The 26,591-nt window shown below is 36.6% G+C and overlaps 1 protein-coding gene and 1 pseudogene across 6 annotated transcripts in view; both read left to right on the top strand.

Moving 5' to 3' along the window:
* PHKA1 (phosphorylase kinase regulatory subunit alpha 1) overlaps positions 1-26,591 on the top strand; it is a 173,780-nt gene that overhangs the window by 95,985 nt on the left and 51,204 nt on the right. For all 6 annotated transcript variants that reach the window (XM_005227992.5, XM_002700009.6, XM_002700010.7 and 3 more), the window contains exons 15-16: positions 3,086-3,195; positions 4,139-4,283. In XM_005227992.5, coding sequence (XP_005228049.1) covers positions 3,086-3,195; positions 4,139-4,283 — 255 coding nt within the window. The remainder of the gene's footprint in view (positions 1-3,085; positions 3,196-4,138; positions 4,284-26,591) is intronic.
* On the top strand, positions 12,951-25,812 carry LOC132344310 (large ribosomal subunit protein eL31-like; annotated as a pseudogene).

Here is a 26,591-nt window from a genome sequence, read left to right on the forward strand (position 1 = left end):
ATGGCAGGTTGGTCTCACTCTGCTGTGTCGAGTCCTTATGAAAAAGACACCTTGGCCAAGAGACCAGAAGGTGGAGTTTGGAGTTTTGGTACATGCTAGGCAGAGGGTGCCTATGCTACCAGCCCCTAATAAAAACAAACACTGGATACTGAGTCTCTAATGAGCTTCCTTAGTAGACATTTCATACATTTTGTCAAAATATGATGCTGGAGAAATTAAACATGCACTGCACAACTCCACTAGGAAGAGGACTCTTACAAGCTTGTGCCTGGTTTCCTCTGGACTTTGACCATGCACCTTTTTTCTTTGCTAATTTTGCTTTGTATCCCTTTGCTGTAATAAACCTTACCATTAGTATAGATCTATGCTGAGTTCTTTGCCAACAAAAATCCATCTACTCAAAGCTATGGTTTTTCCAGTAGTCATGTATGGATGTGAGAGTTGGACTATAAAGAAAGCTGAGTGTAGAGGAATTGATGCTTTTGAACTGTGGTGTTGGAGAAGACTCTTGAGAGTTCCTTGGACTGCAAGGAGATCAAACCAGTCGATCCTAAAGTAAATCAGTCCTGAATATTCATTGGAAGGACTGATGTTGAAGCTGAAACCCCAATATTTGGCCACCTGATGCAAAGAACTGATTCAGTGGAAAGACCCTGATGCTGGAAAAGATTGAAGGCAGGTGGAGAAGGGGACAACAGAAGATGAGATGGTTGGATGGCATCCCCAACTCAATGAACATGAGTTTGAGCAAGTTCCAGGAGTTGGTGATGGACAGGGAAGCCTGGTGTGCTGCAGTCCATGGGGTTGCAAAGAGTCAGACACGACTGAGTGACTGAACTGAACTCATGCTGAGTCCTGTGAATCACCAAACCTAGAAGTGATCTTTGGGAATTCCCACACAACAAGAATGTTCATAGGAACTTTAAATGATAACAAAAAACTGGAGGAAAAATTCAAATGTCTGTCAACAAGTGAATGAATCAATAACAATGCATTCATACACTGAATGTATATAGCAATGAAAAAGAATCAACTAATTCTAAGTACAATAATATGGATGAATCTTATAGACACAATGTTGAGTGAAAGAAACTAGATACAAAAACTAGATAATGTATGATGCTATTAGTATAAAGCTCAAAAATGGACAAATCATACTTACTTGTATTTGAAGTTTTAATAGTGGTTAACTTTGAGGCCTCTAGGATATTAATACCCAGGAAGGGGCACAAAAGAGGCTAATGCAGGGCTAGTAATGTTCCATATCCTGATTTGGGTTGTGTGTTTCTGTGTAAAAATTCATCAAATTTTATATTTAAGGTTCATGTGTTTAACTGCATGTATATTATACTATAAGCAATTTTGAATAAAAGAACCTAGCATCCATCGATGGATGAAAAGATAAACAAAATGTGTTATATGCATACAATGGAGTTTTATTCAGCCTTAGAAAAGGATAAAATTCTGACTATAAAATAGATGAACCTCCAGACATTATTCTAAGTGGAATAGGCCAGTCACAAAAGGATATCGTATGACTCTACATATATGAGGTATCTAGAGTAAGCAAATTCATTGAGACAGAAAGAATGGTGATTGCCAGGGACTGGGAGGAAGGGAGCCTGGGGAGTTATTGTTTAATGGTTATAGTTTCAGTTTGGGAAAATGAAAAATTTCTAAAGATGGGTGGAAGTGATAGCTGTATAACATTGCAAATGTATTTAATGTCACTGAACAGTTAAAATGGTAAATTTTATGTATATTTTACTGTGATACAATAAAAAGAAACAAAATGGAAGAAACAGTAGATAAACCTGCTTGTGATATCAATCTCAGGTAAAATGTGTGCTGCATAGAGTGGACCCTGGAATATGGCCAAAGGCATTGATAGCTCTCTGGTTCTGTCCCTAAGAGTGAAGCAACACTAAAAAGGTGGCATATTTGGTAGGTATCATACGTAGGATGAAGACGAGACAAAAATGAAATCCCTAAGAAAAATGGGTTACAGCCCCCCACCCCACAAAAAAAGAGGTACTAATTCTGTTAGTACTGATATGAAAGAATATTTAATATATATTCTGGGAAAAAAGGGTTTGAGAGCTATGTGTATCATGCTGTCCTTTGTTATAAAAGGGGAAAATGTGTGTGAATAAATGAAATATTTCCTCATAAGAGTTATTGATATTATAATTGCCTTTTGAAAGACAAAAAGAAATGCAACTGCATTTAACATAGACATCAATTATCAGATATATTCTAATTTCAGAATGCTAAACTATTAAAAAAACAACATCTTATACTCAAGGAAATAAGGTGGATGTGTGTGTGAATGTGCACAGTGTGTGCACAAACATACATATGTGTACATACACACATACAAGACATTGAGACGCACAATGTGTATATTTATATTTTCATTAAAATTGTGCCTTACTTTTGTAGCTGATAGTTAAAGTCTTCCCCCTTTTTCCAGTTTTCAAAATAGCTCCTCTGCAAAGTAAATTTTACTCTAAGGGTCCACAAAATTTCCTATCAGACATAAGAATATTAAAATATCTTGATTTATTTGGATAAAATGTGTTCTCCCATTGAATAAAATGTATCAGTAGTATGCTATTGAAGGAGATCAAGATGCACTCTTATTTCACTCTTTCCAGTTTAGTTTGCCATCTTTAAACTGATGAGGTTTTTGTTCAGCTTTCTTGAAGCATAGTTTATACTGGTAAGTCTGATAATCAGAATAGCTTTTGTACTTTTCATGACCTTTAAGGAAATACAATGTATGAATGTTGGTAATAGCATTCTATCATTCATAGAACTATTAATTTTTATATGCATTCTTATCTCATGTAGACGATTTGACTTTTTTATAAGAGCATAATTTGTTTTAAGAACACAGATAACTGCCTATTCTTTCTCTTGGAAAGCCCATGGTGCTTAGATGGCCCTGTACATGACATGGACATTAACTTTGAGACACAGAACTTATTTTGTTCAATAAGGAAGCATAAATTAATGCAAAAAATGTTTGCTGGTAAGATTTGTGCACTGAAAATATCTTGACCATTTCTCAATTCTGTATCAGGATGCAACAGTAGAATGAAACTCAGTGGAAGACCCTACAGACACATGGGTGTCCTTGGAACTTCAAAACTCTATGACATTCGGAAAACTATCTTTACCTTCACTCCCCAGGTGGGTGGAATGAGCTTTGATGTGCATTGAGATGAATGAAAATAAAAGAGAAACACTCTAGAAATAAAGCATTTACTCAAGCTGGGAGAAGTGTCAGAGTTCCATGGGACCTTGCACACATTAAGCTGCTTAGTAAATATTTGTTGAGTTGGACTGAATTGATGTTGCAGCAAAGAGCTATGCCAAGTAACTGTGGCTACCGAGAGTAGTCCTTGGTATTGCAGAAGCAGTGAGTACTCTTTATTAAAGATTAAATATAATACTGTATCCTTTATAAACAAAATATAGTCTTTTTTGGTAATATTCAGCTACCAAATTAGATCTTCTATTTCTTTCTGAGATGGGCCATTTTTACATGCTTAGAAATTTTTCATATCCTCTTCTAAACAAAAATGTCAGTACTATTTTAGCCATGAGATACATTGTTTATTAGCATGATGTTTATTACCCATATTACAGTAGCAAGCCTTATTATGTATGTGTATAGGAGTAGAAACTATTTTCTGGAAAGAAACATTAAGTTCCCCATTTGTTATCTTACATCTGAAACAGTGCACTGAAGTACAGATGAAAGAATAATGGACCAGAAATTCTCTCTCTGATTTTGCCATTTGCTAGTCATAAAACTTTGCTAATCTACTCAGTGTCTCTTGGCCTTACTTTTTGTCTATTAAAAAGGAGAAAAGCCCTCACTGGGTTGTTAGAATTAAATAAAATCATGTACTTGAAAACACTTTTTTAACTGTAGCACACTAAAAATGTCCAAGACAACTATATGTACTAATAGGCCACCAGATACTTTGGGAAGAATCAAACATTAAATTTGGAGGTATTGTTGCCTCTGTGGTACCTTATACACCTTTATGAATATATGAGTATTTAAAAATATTATTTGATAGTTATGAGATTAATTATTCTAAACCATTATTTTTCTTTTTCTTAGTTTATAGACCAGCAACAATTCTACCTGGCTCTCGACAACAACATGATAGTGGAAATGCTTAGAACAGACCTCTCCTATCTCTGTAGCCGCTGGAGAATGACAGGCCAGCCCACCATCACCTTCCCCATCTCACACAGCATGCTTGGTAAGGTTATATGAGTCAAGGAATGAATGTATTTTTGGAATAAGTTGTGTGATTAGCCCTTCAAAATCATAGTCACTGGAAAGCTGCTTTTTGTCATTTATTCTTTCAGCAGTTTGTTAAGCTTTTGTTTTGTACCAGGCACTTTTCAAAGCACTAGGCATACATGAGGTGAATATGGTAGATGAGGTTTCTACTCTTATGGAGCTTATGTTTTCGAATAAATATGTAGCAAAAAACCAATTCACAAGAATATTTCAGGTGGTTTGAGAGCTATAATTCAAGATATGTAATAGAATAATTTGGGGCTACTTTAGATAATTGGTTTCTAGGCCAGTTTATAGAAACTTTATTAATAAAACTCATTTTAAAGACAATCTCACTCTAGTGGAGCATCAAGATTTTATAGATAAATTCCCAGACTTTCTTTCCAAGGCTTGTCTAACTGAAGAAATAAATCTAGCAGAGAAAAGTAAAAATGCTTTCAGTTTATCTTTTCTTTATTAGCTGGGCTTCCTGGCATTGCTTACTTGAAACTGAGTGAGAGGTTTATTGTTCTCTAAGTTCCTGAAGGACTAGAGCCAATACTGAAGTACTGTTTCCTTTCTGTATCTCTGCTATTGCTTCCAAAAGCCTGTTTGTACTGCCAAAGTACATAGAATTCCTTTTCATTAGAGAAGAATCCTTTGTCATAAATCATTCAAAGTCCAGGCAGACTTAGGGATTTTGATCACATCTCCAAAGTGCTTCAAAAGCACTGGAGTTGAGGAAGTAGGGTAGTCTTTCTTCTTTATATAAGACAATTATCAAACGGCCAGTTAATAACTACTGTGTTTGCAGAACTATCTTCAGAAAGTATAAAGTCTAATTGGAGAGGCAAAGCTAATTCACAAAAATAATAGAAAACAATTCACGACAGTATATAAAGAATTACTAAACCATTAGATTAGTATTTTATAGTGACAGTGATCCATCACATTGTTAATGAAAATTTATTTACTAGGTGGGACTTGTTCAGGCTTTTTGGGATGCATGATATTCATATGGAAGGAGAAAAGAAGGAAAGGCACTTTAGGTGAGGGAAAAAAAATACCATGAGTGAAGCCGAGAGGCAGGGATGCACTTGACTTGTGAATGGACAGTGAAGAAGCCAAGATGAATAGAAAGGAGCTTGCATGTTGGAATATGTGAAGTGAAGGTCACTCAGTCGTGTCTGACTCTTTACAACCCCATGAACAATACAGTCCATGGAATTCTCCAGGCCAAAATATTGGAATGGGCAGCCTTTCCCTTCTCCAAGGGATCTTCCCAACCCAGTGATTGAGCCCAGGTCTCCCACATTGCAGGTGGAATATTTACCAGCTGAGCCACAAGGGAAGCCCATTTTGCAGTATAAGTATCAACAAAATTGGGCAAGTAAGGTAGGGTCAGATTATGAAGACCTTAAAGAGATGGGAATACCAGACCACTTGACCTGCCTCCTGAGAAATCTGTGTGCAGGTCAAGAAGCAACAGTTAGAACCGGACGTGGAACAACAGACTGGCTCCAAATTGGGAAAGGAGTACAGCAAGGCTGTACATTGTCATGCTGCTTATTTAACTTATATGCAGAGTACATCATGCAAAAAGCCTGCCTGGATGAAGCACAAGCTGGAATCAAGATTGCAGGGAAAAATATCAATAACCTCCCATATGGAGATACACCACCCCTATGGCAGAAAGTGAAGAAGAAATAAAGAGCCTCTTATGAAAGTGAAAGAGGAGAGTGAAAAAGCCAGCTTAAAACTCAACATTCAAAAAGCTAAGATCATGGCGTCAGGTCCTATCATTTCATGGCAAATAGATGTGGAAACAATGGAAACAGTGACAGACTTTATTTTCTTAGGCTCCAAAATCACTGCATATGGTGGCTGAAGCCATGAAATTAAAAGATGCTTTCTCCTTGGAAGAAAAGCTATGACAAACCTAGACAACATATTAAAAAGCAGAGACATTTCTTTACTGACAAAGGTCTGTATAGTCAAGCCCTTGGTTTTTCCAGTAGTCATGTATGGATGTGAGAGTTGGATCATAAGGAAAGCCGAGCACTGAAGAATTGATGGTTTTGAACTGTGCTGTTGGAGAAGACTCTTGAGAGTCGCTTAGACAGCAAGGAGATCCAACCAGTCCATCCTAAAAGAAATTAGTCCTGAAAATTCACTGGAAGAACTGATGTTGAAAATGAACTCCAATACTTTGGCCACCTGATGTAAAGAACTGACTCATTGGAAAAGACCCTGATTCTGGGAAAGATTGAAAGCAGGAGAAGGAGACAACAGAGGATGAGATGGTTGGATGGCATCACCGACTCAGTGGACATGAGTTTGATTAAGCTCTGGAAGTTGGTGATAGACAGGGAAGCCTGGTGTGCTGCAGTCCATGTGGTCGCAAAGAGTCGGACGTGACTGAGCGACTGAACTGACTGAAAATAAGCAGGGAAATTTAAAATAAATAGTCTCAGAAGTCTGTAGTAATTAAAAATTTTTGAGCAAAGAGCAATATGATGAAAGTGATGTTTAAGGAATATTTATTTAGTGACATTTTTCATTGTTGTTAGGAGAATCTGATATCAAGGAAACTAATCCGGGTATGAGGTGATGAGAAGATACACTGGGCTGATGATAATAAAAATTGAATGGGAAAGGTGGAGATGAGTCATTTTATTTTTTATAATGCTGTTTATTTATTTATGGCTGTGTTGGGTCTTTGTTGCTGTGTGGGCTTTTCTCTAGTTGCAGTGAGCAAGAGCTACTCTCTAGTTGGGCTGGGTGGGTTTCTCACTGTGGTGGCTTCTCTTGTTGCAAAGCATGGACTCTAAGGCACATGGGCTTCAGTAGCTGCAACACATGGGCTCAGTACTTGAGGTTTCTGGGCTCTAGAGTACAGGCTTAATAGTTGTGGCACATGGGCTTAGTTGCTCTATGGCATGTGGGAGATTCCCAGACCAGGGATTGAACCTGTGTCTTCTGCATTGGCAGGCAGATTCTTTACCACTGAGCCACCAGGGAAGCCCACAAGAGTCATTTTAATCAACACCTTAAAAGTCAGGTGTTGACTAACTAGATATGAAAGTCACATGTTGGCTGACTAGATGTGAGATATGAATCAAGATAATGCCAACATTTAGAGACTAGCTAAAAATGCTGCACCGATAAAAGCAAAGAAGTTCTAAAGAAAGATGCCAGTTGTAAAGGGACGTGTTGAGTTTTAAGAAATTTCAAAATTGAAATGCCAATAGTTGTGGATGACATAAACAGCTATAGTTTGGGAAGAAGAATATAACTAAAATCTAAATTTAAATCACAAAGTTTTGACACTTGGTATGTGGTCACACAACAAAAACAGAAGTATCAATAGCAATAATAACTGCAATGTTTATTTAGCACTCTCTCTGTATCAGGCACTGATCTAAGTGCTTTCAATGCATCATTTTGAAATCTCTACAACAACCCTATTCAGGTAGGTACTATTAATAGCCTCCATTTTATAGGTGAAGAAGGTGACTCATTGTATAGTCACAAAGCTAGTAAGCAACAGAGTCAGGCCTCAAATCAGGTCTGTCAGTCTCCAAAATATACGTTACTAATACAGTAGCTATGTATTTTTGTCAGGGAAAATTTTGTGCTGGTAAAATGGGAATGAACATATTTAGTGATCACATTAAAATGTGAATTAAATCCTCATATTAAAGACAAAGATTCCTAGGATAGGTAAAAGCAAAATCTAGCTAGATGCTGCTTATGAAAGCTTACAAAAGCTATCCCTAAAATAAAATTTTATGGAAAAACAGAAAATAAAGGAAGGCAAAAATATATCATGTAAATACTAACAAAAAGAAAGCAATGATGGCAATATTAATATAAAAAATAGCAAATAGAATTCAGGGTGCAAATCAGTAAATGCGATAGGAAGAATATTTTATATTGAAAAGAGTTACAGTACGTGAAGACAGTAGAACATTTATAAATTTTTATCTACTGAGGAATATCAGTGAAATGTGTAAAGCTGATATTTAGGAAAACTTAATGACAATATGATAAATCCATTGTACAGTCACAGTGGGAAACTGTAACATATCTCTATCATAATGTCCAGTAGACCATTCAGTGTGACCTAAATCAAATCCCTAATGATTATACAGTGGAAGTGAGAAATAGATTTAAAGGATTAGACCTGATAGACAGAGTGCCTGATGAATTATGGACGGAGGTTCATGACATTGTGCAGGAGACAGGGAGCAAGACCATCCCCAAGAAAAAGAAATGCAAAAAAGCAAAATGACTGTCTGAGGAGGCATTACAAATAGCTGTGTAAAGAAGAGAAGTGAAAAGCAAAGGAGAAAAGGGAAGACATACTCATTTGAATGCAGAGTTCCAAAGAATAGCAAGGAGAGATAAGAAACCTTTCGTCAGTGATGAAAGCAAAGAAATAGAGGAAAACAATAAAATGGGAAAGACTAGAGATATCTTCAAGAAAATTAGAGATACCAAGGGAACATTTCATGTGAAGATAGGCTCAATAAAGGACAGAAATGGTATGGACTTAGCAGAAGGAGAAGATATTAAGAAGAGGTGGCAAAAAAAAAAAAGAAGAGGTGGCAAGAATACACAGAAGAACTGTACAAAAAAGATCTTCATGACCCAGATAATCACAATGCTGTGATCACTCACCTAGAGCCAGACATCCTGGAATGTGAAGTCAAGTGGGCCTTAGGAAGCATCACTACAAACAAAGCTACTGGAGGTGATGGAATTCCAGTTGAGGTATTTCAAATCCTAAAAGATGATGCTGTGAAAGTGCTGCACTCAATATGCCATTAAATTTGGAAGACTCAGCAGTGGCCACAGGACTGGAAAAGGCCAGTTTTCATTCCAATCCCAAAGAAAGGCAATGCCAAAGAATGCTCAAACTGCCTCACAGTTGCACTCATCTCACACGCTAGTAAAGTAATGCTCAAAATTCTCCAAGCCAGGCTTCAACAGTACGTGAACTGTGAACTTTCAGATATTCAAGCTGGTTTTAGAAAAGGCAGAGGAACTAGAGATCAAACTGCCAACATCAGCTGGATCATCACAAAAGCAAAAGAGTTCCAGAAAAACATCTATTTCTGCTTTATGGACTATGTAAAAGCCTTTGACTGTGTGGATCACAATAAACTGTGGAAAACTCTTCAAGAAATGGGAATACCAGACCACCTGACATGCCTCTTGAGAAACCTGTATGCAGGTCAGGAAGCAACAGTTAGAACTGGACATGGAACAACAGACTGATTCCAAATAGGAAAAGGAGTATGTCAAGACTGTATATTGTCACCATGCTTATTTAACTTATATTCAGAGTACATCATGAGAAATGCCTGCCTGGATGAAGCACAAGCTGGAATCAAGATTGCCGGGAGAAATATCAATAACCTCAGATATGCAGATGACACCACCCTTATGGCAGAAAGTGAAGAAGAATGAAAGTGAAAGAGGAGAGTGAAAAAGCTGGCTTAAAGCTCAACATTCAGAAAACAAAGTTCATGGCATCCAGTGCCATCACTTCATGGCAAATAGATGGAGAAACAGTAGCAACAGTGGCAGACTATTTTCTTGGGCTCCAAAATCACTGCAGATGGTGATGGCAGCCATGAAATTAAAAGACGCTTACTCCTTGGAAGAAAAGTTATGACCAACCTAGACAGTGTATTAAAAAGCAGAGACATTACTTTGCCAACAAAGTCCATCTAGTCAAGGCTATGATTTTTCCAGTAGTCATGTATGGATGCAAGAGTTGAACTATAAAGAAAGCTGAGCGCCAAAGAATTGATGCTTTTGAACTGTCATGTCGGAGAAGACTCTTGAGAGTCCCTTGGACTGCAAGGAGATCCAACCAGTCCATCCTAAGGGAAATCAGTCCTGAATATTCATTGGAAGGACTGATGTTGAACCTGAAACTCCAATACATTGGCCACCTGATGGGAAGAACTGACTCATGTGAAAAGACCCCGATGCTGGGAAAGATTGAATGTGGGAGGATAAAAGGACGACAAAGGATAGATGGTTGGATGGCATCACTGACTCAATGGACATGAGTTTGAATAAGCTCCGGGAGTTGGTGATGGACAGGGAGGCCTGGCGTGCTGTGGTCCATGGTGTTGCAAAGAGTCAGACATGACTGCATGACTGGACTGAACTGAACTGAATCATAATGTCACGGATCAATTACACAAAAATAAAGATATAGAAAATTAACAAACTCTGTGTTTATATGAAACAGAAAGAAATCCAGAAATCAGAATATACAAAGAATGTTTATTTTTTAAAGTATAAATAATATAGATGATTTTGCCAGACATAGGCCATAAAGCTAATTAAAACCAAATAATTTCTAAAAAAACCTGACCTTGAAGGAATTAAAATTTTTGCAAATAATTCTTCAATTAAAGAGGAAATCCAAAAAAAGAAAAAAGAAATAAATAAAGAGTAAATCCAAGTTAAAATTATTTAGTGTTTTAAAATGAAAAATGGTACCACTACTTATCAAAACTTGAGATTTGGTCAAAGTAATATATAGAAATTTTCATTTCCTGAATATTTTCACTTTGGAAAAAAAAAGTTCTGTTTCCAGATTAAAAGGAATAAACCCACTTTTCCCTATTCTTCCTGCTAAGTATAGCTAAAATTCAGGACATTACTATAAGAAGACTCAGAAAGTTGGAAAAAAGAAGGAAGACTTTGAACTTAAGAAATGACACAACAGTGAATTTCCTGGGCTTTCCTTCTGCCTCATATATTGTGGATTGGGTGCTGGAGAAGTTATCATCCCAGAAACACAAATGGGTACAAATTTTAAAAGTTCCAGGAAAAACCTTCTCCCTTTAGCCCAAAGAACAGGAAAAGGGCAGCCTAGCCAGACAGAAAGCTTCTAGACAATTAAATGTTCTAATCCATCCAAATGACACGCAAAAAAAACTACAGCCCCATTCCCATCACTGTCAGCAACGCTAGGTGGAGAACCTAGACTATTGCCTTCACACAGCTGTGAAGAGGCACACCTCCCTCCTTAAGCACTGTATCTGAGACATACTCATGGGGAGCTCAGATTATCATCATTACTGAACAGTAGAGGAACCTCTTCCACACCCACCTAGCAGTAACAAGGCAATGCTCCCTTAACGGCTGCACAGTATCAGAGAAGACTTGCTGAATCTGAAGATTCAATAAGATCCAGAGTCTCATAAGATGATACCCCAAACTTCCAGAATACAATAGAAAATCATTCATACCAATGCCCAGGAAAACCTCAACTTCATCAAGAAAAGATGATCAACGACATCAATACGAAGATCACAAAGATGTTAGAATTATGGCAAAGATTTTAAGGCAGTCATCATAAAAAAATTTACCAAGCAATTGGTGGTGGTGGTTAATCACTAAGTCATATCTGACTCTTGCGACCCTATGGACTGTAACCCTCCAGGCTTCTCTGTCCATGGGATTCTCCAAGCAAGAATACTAGAGTGGGTTGCCATTTCCTTCTCCAACCAAGCAATTGCAACCACACTTTAAACCTGAAAGTAGAAAGTCTCAGCAAAGAAACAGAAATGCTCAGTAAAGAAATTGAAGAGATAAAGAAGCAAATGAAGGTTTTATAACTGAAAAGTATAACTGAAATGAAAAGCTCACTGGATAGGCTCAGTAGAAGAATGAATAGATTGAACTTGAAGACAGAAGTGAACAAGAGTAAAAGTAAACTGAAGAAATGTAACAGAGCCTCAGAGACCTTTCATATTATGAAAGATCTAACATTCATGTTACGAGTTTCAGAAGGAGAGGAAAATGAATATAAGGCTGAAAAAAAAGTATCCCAGCTAATATGGCTGAAAAAAATGCAAAAGGCATAACCTGCAAATTCAAAAAGCTGAGAGAGTCCCAAACAGTATAAACTCAAAGAAATCAATGCCAAAACATACTGATCAAACTCCTGAAAATTAAAGAAAAAGAAAAAAACTGGAAAGCAGTAAGAAAAATGATACCTCACCTATATGAAAAAACAATTAGAATGACAGCAGATTTCACCAAAATCCATGGAGAACAGAGGGAACTGACATAATATATTTTCAAGTGCTTAAAGAAAAGAATTATAAACTAAGAATTCTGTATCCAATAAAAATGTACTTGAATAAATGGGAAAAATAGACACTCTCGGGTGAAACAAAACTAAATGAATTTGTTTGAAGGGGATCTGCTTTAAAAGAAAGGCTTAAAGGAAGTTCTTGAAATGAAAAGGAAATAATACAAGATAAAATATTGGAACATCAAGCAAGAAAAAGAACAGTGGAAAGAGTAAGAATACAGATAAATACAATAAAGTTTCTCCCCTTCAGTTTTCTAAATTATGTTTGACATTTGAAGCAAAAAATATAACACTGATGTGGTTCTCAGAGGTGTAGAGGAGATCTTCAATGAAATTATATATTTTTTCTATTTCTTCTTTTCTTTTTATTTATTTTTTGAAGGATAACTGGTTTACAGTGTTGTGGTGCTCTCTGCTGTACATCAATGCAAATCAGTCATAATTATACATATATATATATCCCTGATTTTATATATGTATATTTATATATCAATAAATAAATATATATATATATATATATATATATATATCCCTTCCCTCTTAAACTTCCCTCCCCCCCATTCCACTCCTCTAGATTGTCACAGAGTGCTGGATCTAATGCAATTATATTATAGATTGGGAGACGTAAGGGACTGAAAAGGAAAAAATGTTTTTACACATCATTTTAACTAGTAAAATGTTTACACTAATAGTGAATCTATGTTTGTATATACATATATAATGTATATTTGAATGAAAACCACAATCACAGAAAACTAACCAATATGATCACATGGACCAAAGCCTTGTCTAACTCAATGAACTGTGAACCATGCCATGTAGGGCCACCCAAGACGGACGCATCATCATGGTGGAGAGTTCTGACAAAATGTCGTCCACTGGAGAAGGGAATGGCAAACTACTTCAGTATTCGTGTATTGAGAACCATATAAACAGTATGAAACAGCAAAAAAATAGGACACTGAAAGATGAAGTCCCCAGGTCAGTAGGTGCCCAATATGCTACTGGAGATCAGTGGAGAAAGAATGAAGAGATGGAGCCAAAGCAAAAACAACATCCAGTTGTGGATGTGACTGGTGATGGAAGTAAAGTCAGATGTGGTAAAGAGTAATATTGCATAGGAACCTGGAATGTTAGGTCCATGAATCAAGGCAAATTGGAAGTGGTCAAACAGGAGATGGCAAGAGTAAACATTGACATTTTAGGAGTCAGCAAACTAAAATGGACTGGAATGGGTGAATTTAACTCAGATGACCATTATATCTACTACTGTGGGCAAGAATCCCTTAGAAGAAACAGAGTAGACCTCATAGTCAACAAAAGACTTCAAAATGCAGTACTTGGGTGCAATCTCAAAAACGACAGAATGATCTCTGTTCGTTTCCAAGGCAAACCATTCAATATCACAGTAATCCAAGTCTATGCCCCGACCAGTAATGCTGAAGAAGTTGAAATTAAACAGTTCTATGAAGACCTACAAGACCTTCTAGAATTAACACCCCAAAAAGATGTCCTTTTCAATATAGGGTACTAGAGTGCAAAAGTAGGAAGTCAAGAAATACCTGGAGTAACAGACAGATTTGGCCTTGGAGTGCAGAATGAAGCAGGACAAAGGATAACAGAATTTTGCCAGGAGAACACACTGGTCATAGCAAACATCCTCTTCCAACAACACAAGAGAAGACTGTACACATGGACATCACCAGATGGTCAATACCAAAATCAGATTGATTATATTCTTTGCAGCCAAAGCTGCAGAAGCTCTATACAGTCAGCAAAAATAAGACAGGGAGCTAACTGTGGCTCAGATCATGAAGTCCTTATAGCCAAATTCAGACTTAAATTGAAGAAAGTAGGGAAAACCACTAGATCATTCAGGTATGACCTAAATGAAATCCCTTACGATTATACAGTGAAAGTGACATATAGATTCAAGGGATTAGATCTGATAGACAGAGTACCTGAAGAACTGTGGATGGAGGTTCATGACATTATACAGGAGGCAGTGATCAAGAGCATCCCCAAGAAAAATAAATACAGAAAGGCAAAAATGGTTGTCTGAGGAGGCCTTACAAATAGCTGTGAAAAGAAGAGAAGTGAAAGGCAAAGGAGAAAAAAAAAGATATACCCATTTGAATGCAGAGTTCCAAAGAATAGCAAGGAGAGATAAGAAAGCCTTCCTAAGTAGAAATGCAAAAAAATAGAGGAAAATAATTGAATGGGAAAGACTGTAGGTCTCTTCAAGAAAATTAGAGATACCAAGGGAACATTTCATGCAAAAATGGGCACAATAAAGCACAGAAATGGTATGGACCTAATAGGAGCAGAAGATATTAAGAAGAGGTGGCCAGAATACACAGAAGAACTGTACAAAAAAAGATCTTCATGACCCAGATAATCACAATTGTATGATCACATACCTAGAGCCAGACATCCTGGAATGCAAAGTCAAGTGGGTCTTAGGAAGCATCACTACGAACAAAACTAGTGGATGTGATAGAATTCCAGTTTGAGCTATTTCAAATCCTAAAAGATGATGCTATGAAAGTGCTGCACTCAATATGACAGCAAATTTGGAAAACTCATCAGTGGCCACAGGACTGGAAAAGGTCAGTTTTCTTTCCAATCCCAAAGAATATTCAAAACACAATTGCACTCATCTCACATGCTAGCAAAGTAATGATCAAAATTCTCCAAGCCAGGCTTCAACAGTACGTGAACTGTGAAATTCCAGATGTTCAAGTTGGATTTAGAAAAGGCAAAGGAACCAGAGATCAAATTGCCAACATCTGCTGGATCACTGAAACAGCAAGAGAGTTCCAGAAAAACATCTACTGCTTTATTGACTATGCCAAAGCCTTTGACTGTGTGGATCACAACAAACTGTGGAAAATTCTTCAAGAGAGGGGAATACCAGACCACCTGACCTGCCTCCTGAGAAATCTGTGTGCAGGTCAAGAAGCAACAGTTATAACTGGACATGGAACAACAGACTGGTTCCAAATCGGGAAAGGAGTATGTCAAAGCTGTATATTGTCACCCTGCTTATTTAACTTATATTCAGAGTACATCATGAGAAATGCCTGCCTGGATGAAGCACAAGCTGGAATCAAGATTGCCAGGAGAAATATCAATAACCTTAGATATGCAGATAATACTACCCTTATGGCAGAAAATGAAGAATAACTAAAGAGCCTTCTTTTATGTTTAATTTTTTAATATAAATTTAGTTATTTTAATTGGAGGCTAATTACTTTACAATATTGTAGTGGTTTTGCCATACATTGACATGAATCTGCCACAGGTGTACATGTGTTCCCCATCCTGAATCCCCCTCCCACCTCCCTCCCCATCCCATCCCTCTGGGTCATCCCAGTTCACCACCCCCGAGCACCCTGTCTCTTGCATTGAACCTGGACTGGTGATCCATTTCTCATACGATAATATACATGTTTAAATGCCATTCTCCCATATCATCCCACCTTTGCCCTCTCCCACAGGGTCCAAAAGACTGTTCTATACATCTGTGACTCTAAAGAGCCTCTTGAGGAAAGTGAAAGAGGAGAACAAAAAAGCTGTCTTAAAACTCAACATTCAAAAAACAAAGATCATGGGATCCGGCCCCATCACTTCATGGCAAATAGACGGGGAAACAATGGAAACAGTGAGAGACTTTATATTTTGGGGCTCCAAAATCACAGCAGTTGGTGACTGCAGCCACAAAATTTAAAGACACTTGCTCCTTGGAAGAAAAGTTCTGACCAACCTAGACAGCATATTAAAAAGGAGAGACATTACTTTGCCCACAAAGGTCCATCTAGTCAAAGCATTGGTTTTTCTAGTAGTCATGTATGGATGTGAGTTGGAGTATAAAGAAAGCTGAGTGCCGAAGAATTGATGCTTTGAACTGTGGTGTTGGAGAAGACTCTTGAGAGTCTTTTGGACTGCAAGGAGATCCAACCAGTCCATCCTAAAGGAAATCAGTCCTGAATATTCATTGGAAAGACTGATATTGAAGCTGAAACTCCAATACTTTGGCCACCTGATGGGAAGAACTGACTTATTTGAAAAGACCATTATGCTGGGAATGACTGGAGGTGGGAGGAGAAGGGGACAACAGAGGATGAGATGGTTGAATGGAATCACCGACTCAATGGACATGAGTTTGGGTAGACTCTGGGAGTTGGTGTTGAATAGGGAAGCCTGGTGTGCTGCAGTCCATGGGGTCACAAAGAGTCAGACATGACCGAGCAACTGAACTGAACTCATGTTTTTACATACTATTTAATACCTAGAGTAACCACTAAGAAGTCTATGAAAGTGAAAATGAAAGTTGCTCAGTCATGTCCGACTCTATCGTCCATGGAATTCTCCAGGCCAGAATACTGGACTGTGTAGCCTTTCTCTTATCCCTGGGATCTTCCCAACCCAAGGATTGAACCCAGGTCTCCCACAATGCAGGCGGATTCTTTACCAGCTGAGCCACAATAGAAGTCTATACAAGGTGATAAGGTAAAACCACTATAGATAAATCAAAATGAAGTTCTTTTGTTTTAGAAGGCAGGAAGAAGAAAATAGAACAGAGAAACAAACAAAAAACAATAAGTAAAAATGGCATACTTATTCCTAACATATCAATAATTACATTTACTGTAAATAGCCTAAATACACCCATTAAAAGACTGAGATTGACAGAGTAGATTTTAAAATGACCCACATATATGCTGTCTCCATGAAATTCACTTCATATGTGACAATATAGGTAAACTAGAATAAAAATAATGGAAAATATACCATGTAAAATTAATTATAAAAAATTAGAGGTGGCTATATTAATATGTAATAAAGTAGACTTCAGAATAATGAGAAAAACAAAAATAGTAAAATTATATTAAGAATGAGAAAGGGGGTATAGAAACAAATGGAAGAGGCTTTAAAAATTATAAAAGAATATCAAGTACAATTTTATAAATCTAGAAAAAATTGACAAGTTTTCTGAAAAAGTAAATAATATAAGAATAAGCTTAATAAGAAATATGCATAAAATTATGTTAAAAAATTATAAAGCTAGTGAAAAGCATAAAAGATTTTAATTACTAGTGAGACATACCATGTTGCTAGATGGAAATAGTTAATATTGAAAAGATATCTATTCTTTTTTTAGAAGATGTCAATTCTTATTAAATTAATCCACAACATTGTAAAACAATTATCTTCCAATTAAAAAAATTTTTTTCTAACAGCACCCAAAAAATTAATTAACTAACTACTCTGTCAGTTCAGTGAATTCCAAATTAAAATAAAGAGACAAATTTTTATGAACAGGTTGAATCTATATTGCATGTGGAAGAGAAAGTGTACAAGAATAACTGCATCTTTAAAAAACTAAAAATAATGAGAGAAAATATATCCATTGGCATTACAATAATGATAAAGATAGCAATCCAAATAGAGGCAAAAATATAAATAAATACATTTGAGAAAACCATTCAGTTAGCCTTGTACCTTACATTTTATCCAAAATTGAGTTCTTACTAGATTAAAAAGCTAAGCAACAATAAAAAACTATAAAGGTATTAGGAGAAAGTATGGTAGAATGTTTTTGAGGTTTTGGACTGAAGAAGGCTATGCTTTGCAAAACACAAAAAGGAAAAACTGACAAATTTTAAAACATGAAAATATAAATCTTTTTTTCTAAACATTTTATACAAAACTGAAGTGTGGTTGAGGTTGAAAGACAAATAATAAAGTAGGTGAAGTATTTGCCATTCATATGATGGAGAAAAGGGTAATAATCACAAAGCATAAACAGCCCTTGAACATCAACTGAGAAAAAGGAAAGATTATTTAAAACATAGGAAAAGAGCTTCCCAACCCAAGCCCAGAAGAATGGCTCCTGCAAAGAAGGGTGGTGAGAAGAAGGGACGATCCACCATTAAATGGTGGTGACCAGAGAATACACTATCCGCATTCACTAGCATGTTCATGGAGTGTATTTCAAGAAGCATACTCCTCAGGCATTCAAAGAAACCTGGAAATTTGCCATGAAGGAGATGGGAACTCCAGATGTAGGCATTGACACCAGGCTCAACAAAGCTGTCTCGACCAGAGGAATAAGGAATGTCCAGTATCATATCCATGTGCACTTGTCCAGAAAATGCAATGAAAATTCACCAAATAACTTCTATGCATTGATTACCTATGTATCTGTCACCACTTTCAAAAATCTACAAACAGTTTATATGGACGAGAACTAACCATTGATTGTCAAATAATGTTTTCGAGAGGATAGGGTGAAGATATCAGAAGAGTAAGACATGGACATGGAACAACAGACTGGTTCCAAATAGGAAAAGGAGTATGTCAAGGCTGTATATTGTCACCCTGCTTATTTAACTTATATGCAGAGTACATCATGAGAGATGCTGGGCTGGAAGAAGCATAAGCTGGAATCAAGATTGCCAGGAGAAAGATCGATAACCTCAGATATGCAGATGACACCACCCTTATGGCAGAAAGTGAAGAAGAACTAAAGAGCCTCTTGATGAAAGTGAAAGAGGGCAGTGAAAAAGTTGGCTTAAAACTCAACATTCAGAAAACTAAGATCATGACATCCGGTCCCATCACTTCATGGCAAATAGATGGGGAAACAGTGGAAACAGTGGCTGACTTTATTTTTCTGGGCTCCAAAATCACTGCAGATGGTGACTGCAGCCATGAAATTAAAAGACACTTACTCCTTGGAAGGAAAGTTCTGACCAACCTAGACAGCATATTAAAAAGCAGAGATGTTACTTTGCCAACAAAGGTCCGTCTAGTCAAGGCTATGGTTTTTCCAGTAGTCATGTATGGATGTCAGAGTTGGACTATAAAGAAAGCTGAGCACTGAAGAATTGATGCTTTTTCCAACTTTCTGAGTCTTCTTATGTTTGTATTATAGTAATGTCCTGAATTTTAGCTATACTTAGCAGGAAGAATAGGGAAAAGTGGGTCTATTCCTTTTCGTCTGGAAACAGAACTTTTCCCTGTTCATCCCAATTGTGGTTGCCATACCCCTCTCTCTCCCCAGCCTGACTGAACAAGTGAGCTTTAATAAACTAGGGCCTTTGCCCTATCTTGTCTGGGTAGGAAAGACTCTGGGCGGTGGCCTACAAGCAAAGGCAGGGCCAAAACCAAAGCAGAGCATCAAGGACTATGTGACCAAAGAAGAGGAAGAAATTCATTCCTGCAGCAGCAGGTGCAGTGAATTAAATCTCTGCAATTAAGTTGAGACTGTGGGCTTTTGGGGACTTTGGAAGCAAGAACAAGCTAGAATAAGGCCAGATCTAAGTAGGAGCTGACCCCACAGTGCCCTCTGCAGGTCCAGAGACCTTCCTAGAAATACTGAAGGATTTCCTGAGTAGGCAGATGGACTGGAGGACATTGGGTGATAAGGACAACTGACATCACAGAATAATGTTCTTCTTACTATCTCTCTCTCAACGTGTATGTATGTATATATATTTTTTTCATTAGTTCTATCATTGTTTCTTTTTATTAATCCTTTACTTTCTATTTTTTACTTACTTTTTCCTTTTTTAATGTTTTTTTTAATTCATTTTATTTTATTTTCCTCTTATTTCTACATCTTTTCATTATATTGTGTTTTTTCCATGTTTTTGGTTTTGCATTTTTGCTACTCTAGTTTTTAGTCTTTGTTTTCTTTTATGGATTCATTTATTGGTTTGATTGCTCTCTTATTTTTTGGTTCCTCTCTTTAGTCTTTTGTTTATTTTCTTTTTGTGAGTGTGAGTTTGTGAGTTTATTTTTGTGTTCCTGTCTGATTAATGTTGCTTTTACCATTTGTGTTGGGGTTTTGTCTATCTGTTCTTTTTTGTTTGTAGGTTGGTTTTATTTTTTCTGCTATTTCTTTCTTTCTTTATCCCTTCTGTGTTCTGTGGCTTGTGAAGTCTTGCTGCTCCAGCAAGGGGTCAGGTCTGAATTTCTGAGACAGGAGACCCAAGTCCAGGACGTTCGGCCACCAGAGAACTCCCAACCCCATGGAATACTAATTAGTGAAAGCTCTCCCAAAGGCCTGCATCACGACACTAAGCTCTGGCCCCACCCAAAGGCCAGCAAGCTCCAGCACCAGACATCCCACACCAAACAACTAGCAAAACAAGAATACAACCCTACCCATTAGCAGACAGGTTGCCCAAAGTCATACCAAGTCCCATAACACATCACTGGGCACAAAACTGCCCTTTACAGGGACAACATCAAGCTCTACCCACCAGAACACAGGAACCAGTCCCTCCACTCCAAGAAACCTTCACAAAGCACTGGTCCAAACCCACACAATGGGAGCAGACTCCACAAGTAAGAGGAACTATGATCTTGCAGCCTATATAAAGGAGACCTCAAACACAGAAAATTAAACACAATGAAAAGACAGAGAAACATGCAGCAGATCAAGGAACATCAAATCAAACAAATGAAGAGAAAATAGGCAGTCTACCTGGAAAAGAATTCATAGTAATGATAGTACAGATGACTCAAAACTTCAGAAATAAAATGAAAGCACAGATAAATAGAATGGAGGCATGAATTGAGAAGATACAAGAAACATTTAGCAAAAGTGTAGAAGAAATAAAGAACAGAGAATCAACCATTAACAACATAATAACTGAAATAAAAAATAACTAGAGGGAACCCATAGCAGAATAACTGAAGCAGAAGAAGAATAAATAAGTTGGAATATAGAATCGTGGAAATAACTGAAATAGAACAGAATACAGAAAGAAGAATGAAAAGAAATGGGGGCCATCTCAGAAACCTCTTGGACATTAAGAATACCAACATCCAAATTATAGCAGTCCCTGAAGAAGAAGAGAAAAAGAAAGGATATGAGAAGATATTTGAGGAGATTAGATTATAGTTGGAAACTTCCCTAGCATGAGAAAGGACATAGCCACCCAAGTCCTGGAAACCCAGAGAGTCCCATATAGGATAAACCCAAAAAGGATCATACCAAGACACATATTAACAAACTAATAAAATCAAACACAAAGAAAATATATAAAGGAGCAACAGAAAAGCAACAAGTAACATACAAGGGAATCCCTATAAGGTTAACAATCTTTCAGCAGAAACTCTGCAGGCCAGAGGGAGTGGCAGTATATACTTAAAATGATGAAAGGAAAAAACCTACAACCAAGGTTATCCTACCCAGCAAGAATCTCATTCATATTTGATGAAGAAATGAAAAACTTAACAGATAATCAAAAGTTAAGAGAACTGACCAGCACTAAACCAGCTCTACAACAAATACTTAAAGGAACTTCTCTAGACAGGAAACACAAGAGAAAGAAAAGACCTACAAAATCAAACCCAAAACAATTAATAAAATGGTAATAGGATCATACATATCAATAATTACCTTAAATTTAAATAGATTAAATGCTCCAACAAAAGACACAGGTTGGCTGAATGGATCCAAAAGCAAGACCCCTATGTATGCTGTCTAAAAGAGACCCACTTCAGACCCCAAAGGCACGTACAAACTGAAAGTGAGGGGTTGGAAAAAGATATTCCATGCAAATGGAAATCAAAGCAACAGTAGCATTACTCATATCAGATTAAATAGACTTTAAAATAAAGACCATTACAAGAGATGAGGAAGGATAAGACATAATGATCAAGGGATCAATCCAAGAATAAGATACAACAATTACAAATATATATGAACCCAGCATAGGAGCACCTTGATACATACGGCAAATGCTAACAACTATAAAAGGGGAAATCAACAGTAACACAATAATAGTGGGGGCTTTAACACCCCACTCACACCAATGGACATACCATCAAGACAGAAAATTAATAAAGAAATGCAAGCTTTAAATGACACATTGAACGAAATAGAACTAATTGATATCTATGGACATTCCATCCAAAAACGGCAGAATATACATTTTTCTCAAGTGCATTTGGAATACTCTCTGGGATAGATCACATGTTGGGTCACAAATCAAGCCTTGGTAAATTTAAGAAAATTGTATCATGCATTTTTTCTCACCACAATGCTATAAGATTAGATACCAATTACAAGGGGGAAAATGTAAAAATACAAACACATGAAGGCTAAGCAATATGCTTCTAAATAGCCAAGAGGTCAATGAAGAAACCAAAGAGGAAATCAAAAAATGCCTAGAACTAAAAGACAATGAAAACATGACAACTTAAAACCTGTGGGATGCAGTAAAAGCAGTGCTAAAAGGTAAGTTTATAGCAATACAAGCCTACATCATAAAAACAAAGTAACATCAAATAATCTATCCTTACACCTAGAGCAGTTATGAAAAGAACAAACAAACCCCAAAGTTAGTAGAAGAAAAAAATCATAAAGATCAGAGCAGAAATAAATGAAAAAGAAATGAAAGAAGCAATAGCAAAAACCAATAAAACTAAAAGCTGGTTCTTTGAGAAGATAAACAAAATTTACAAGCTATTAACCTGACTCATCAAGAAAAATGGGGAGAAAACTCAAATCAATAAAATTAGAAATGAAAAAGGAGAAGCTACAACAGGTAACACAGAAATACAAAGGATCATAAGAAACTACTATGAACAACTATATGCAAACAAAATGGGCAACCTGGAAGAAATGAACAAATTCTTAGAGAAGTACAGCCTTTGATGACTGAACCAGGAAGAGTAGAAAATATGAACAGGCCAATCACAAGCATTGAAATTGAAACTGGGATCAAAATCTTCAACAAATAAAAGCCTAGAGCCAGATGTCTTCACAGGAAAATTCTACCAGAGGTTCAGAGAAGAACTAACACCTATCCTGCTCAAACTGTTCCAAAAACCTGCTCAGGGAGGGAAACTCCCAAACTCATTCTACAAGGCCACCCTCACGCTAATACCAAAACCAGACAAAGATTCCACAAAAAAGGAAAATTACAAGCCAATATCACTAATGAACATAGATGCAAAAATCCTCAGTATAGTTCTACAAACAGAATCCAAGAACACATGAAAAGAATCGTACACCATGATCAAGTGGGATTTATCCCAGGGATACAAGGGTTCTTCCATATATGCAAATCAATCAATGTGATATACCATGTTAACAAAGTGAAAGATAAAAACCATATGATCATCTCGGTGCAGAGAATGCTTTCAATAAAATACAACACCCATTTATGATTAAAAAAAAAAAAAACTCTCTAGAAAATTGGCACAGAAGGAGCCTACCTCAGCATGATAAAGTCTGTATATGACAAACACACAGCAAGCACTATTCTCGGTGGCAAAAAAATGAAAGAAGCATTTCCTCTAAAATCAGGAACAAACAAGGGTACCCACTCTTACCATTATTATTCAACATGGTTTTGGAAATCATAGCCACGGCAATCAGAGAAGAAAAAGAAATAAAAGGAATCCAGATTGAAAAAGAGGTAAAACCCTCACTGTTTGCAGATGCACTGTTTGTATACATAGAAAACCCTAAAAACACCACCAAAAAACTACTAGAGTTAATCAATGAATTTAGTAGTTACAAGATATAAAATTAATACACAGAAAGTCCTTGCATTCCTATGCACTAACAATGAAAAATGGGAAAGAGAAATTAAGCAAACAATTGAATTCACCACTGCAACAAAAAGAATAAACTATCTACTACCAATAAACCTACCTAAGCAGACAAAAGACCTGTATGCAGCACACTATAAGACACTGATGAAAGAAATCAAAGATGACACAAACAGATGGAGAGATATATCATGTTCTTGGATTGGAAGAATCAATATTCTCAAAATGACTATACTTCCAAAGCAATCCACAGATTCAATGCAATCCCTATCAAATTACCATGGCATTTTTCACAGAACTAGAACAAAAAAAAATTTCATAGTTTGTATGGAAACACAAAAGACGCTGAAGAGCCTAAGCAATCCTGAGAAAGAAAAATGGACCTGGAGAAATCAACATTCCTGACTTCAGACTATACTACAAAGCTATACTCATCAAGACAATATGTATGTACTTGCATAAAAACAGAACTATAGACAGAACAAGCTAGACAGCCCAGAGATAAACCCAAACACCTATGGACACACCTTATCTTTGACAAAGGAGGCAAGAATATACGATAGAGAAAAGACAGTCTCTTTAATCATTGGTACTGGGGAAACTGGACATCGACAGGTAAAAGAATAAAATTAGAACACTTCCTAACACCATACACAAAAATAAACTCAAAATGGATTAAAGACTTAAATGTAAGGCCAGAAACTATAAAGCTCTCAGAGGAAAACATAGGTAGTACACCCTTTGACATAAATCACAGCAAGATTCTTTTTGACCCACCTCCTAGATTAATGGAAATAAAAACCAAAATGAACAAATGGGACCTAATTAAACTTAAAAGGTTTTGCACAGAAAAGGAGACTATGAACAAGATGAAAGGATAACTCTCAGAATGGGAGAAAATAACTGGAAATGAAGCAATTGACAAAGAGTTAATCTCTAAAATATATAAACAGCACATACAGCTCAATATCAGAAAAACAAACAACACAGTCGAAAAATGATCAGAGGACCTAAACAGACATTTCTCTGAAGAAGACATACAGATGGCTAACAAACACATGAATAGATGCTCAACTTTGCTCATTATTAGAGAAATGCAAATCAAAACTACAATGAGCTATCACCTCACACCAGTAAGAATGGCCATCATCAACAATCTACAAACAATAAATGCTAGAGAGGATGTGGAGAAAAGGGAACCCTCGAATGTAAATGGATACAGTCTTTATGGCAAACAATATAGAGATTCGTTTTTTAAAGTAGGAATAAATCTACCATATGACCCAGCAATCCCACTATTGGCCATATACACCGAGAAAACCACAATTCTAAAAGGCTCATGTACCCACCCCAATGTCCACTGCAGCACACAATAGACAAGACATGGAAGCAACCTAGATGTCCATCGATAGATGAATGGATAAAGAAGTTGTGATACATTTATACTATGGAATATTAATCAGCCATAGAAAGGAACAAATTTGAGTCAGTTGTAGTGAAGTGGATGAACCTTGAGCCTTTTATACAGAGTGAAGTAAGTCAGAAAGAGAAAAACAAGCATCATATATTATCACCTATATATGGAATACAGAAAAATGATACTGAGGAACCTAGTCAAGAACAGACATGTGGACACAGTGGGAGAAGGTGAAGGTGGGACAAATTGAGAAAGTAGCATTGACATATACACACTACCATGTGTAAAACAGATAGCAAGTGGGAAGTTGCTGTATAACACAGGGAGCCCAGCCTGGCACTCTGTGATGACCTAGAGGGGTGGCATGGGGGGAGGGGAAGCAGGCTCAGAAGGGAAGGGATATATATATATATATATATATATATATATATATATATATAACTGATTTGTATTGTTGTATGGCAGAAACCAACACAGAATTGTAAAGCAATTTTCCACAAATTAAAAAAATAAATAATTTTTTTTAAGTTTCCAAATAGCAAAAAAAAGGGAAGAGAACATGCACAGCTATTCATAAAAGAAATACAAATGGCCAGTATATATATGAAAACATGCTCAATCTTACTAGTAATAAAAATGAAACAATGTCATCTTAATGTATCAGATAAGCAAGAATTTAAAAGATTATCAATGCCATTATTGTTATAGATGTGGGGATACTTTATATACTGATGGTGGCAATATTGGCACAACTTTTTATTGTGTAATTTGGCAATCTGTAAAAGTTTTTGTGTTTCCTTTGCTCTAACAGTTCTACTTGTAAGACTTTATCCTAAGGAAATAATAGAAAAATTGCATTACAATGTTGCTTATAATACAACAGTCTAAGTGTCTCTTATGGAATCATTTTTAGCTTTTACAAAGAATAAGTTAGAAAAATTGGATCACAAAAGAATATGTGTAGTATAATCCTCTTCACATAAAATCAGATAATTGTTAGCCTTCTAAATATTTTTTATGCCTACACACATACACGCACATAAAGCAAGGCTCATTGGATGAGATAATATATAAAATGCTCAGCACAGTACTTGGCCCATAACATTCAACAAATTGTTGCTGTTATTCTTGTCAGCGTTCAGTAGTCCTTCCATGCT

This window comes from Bos taurus, chromosome X (assembly GCF_002263795.3).
Source record: "Bos taurus isolate L1 Dominette 01449 registration number 42190680 breed Hereford chromosome X, ARS-UCD2.0, whole genome shotgun sequence".
Lineage (NCBI taxonomy): Eukaryota > Metazoa > Chordata > Mammalia > Artiodactyla > Bovidae > Bos > Bos taurus.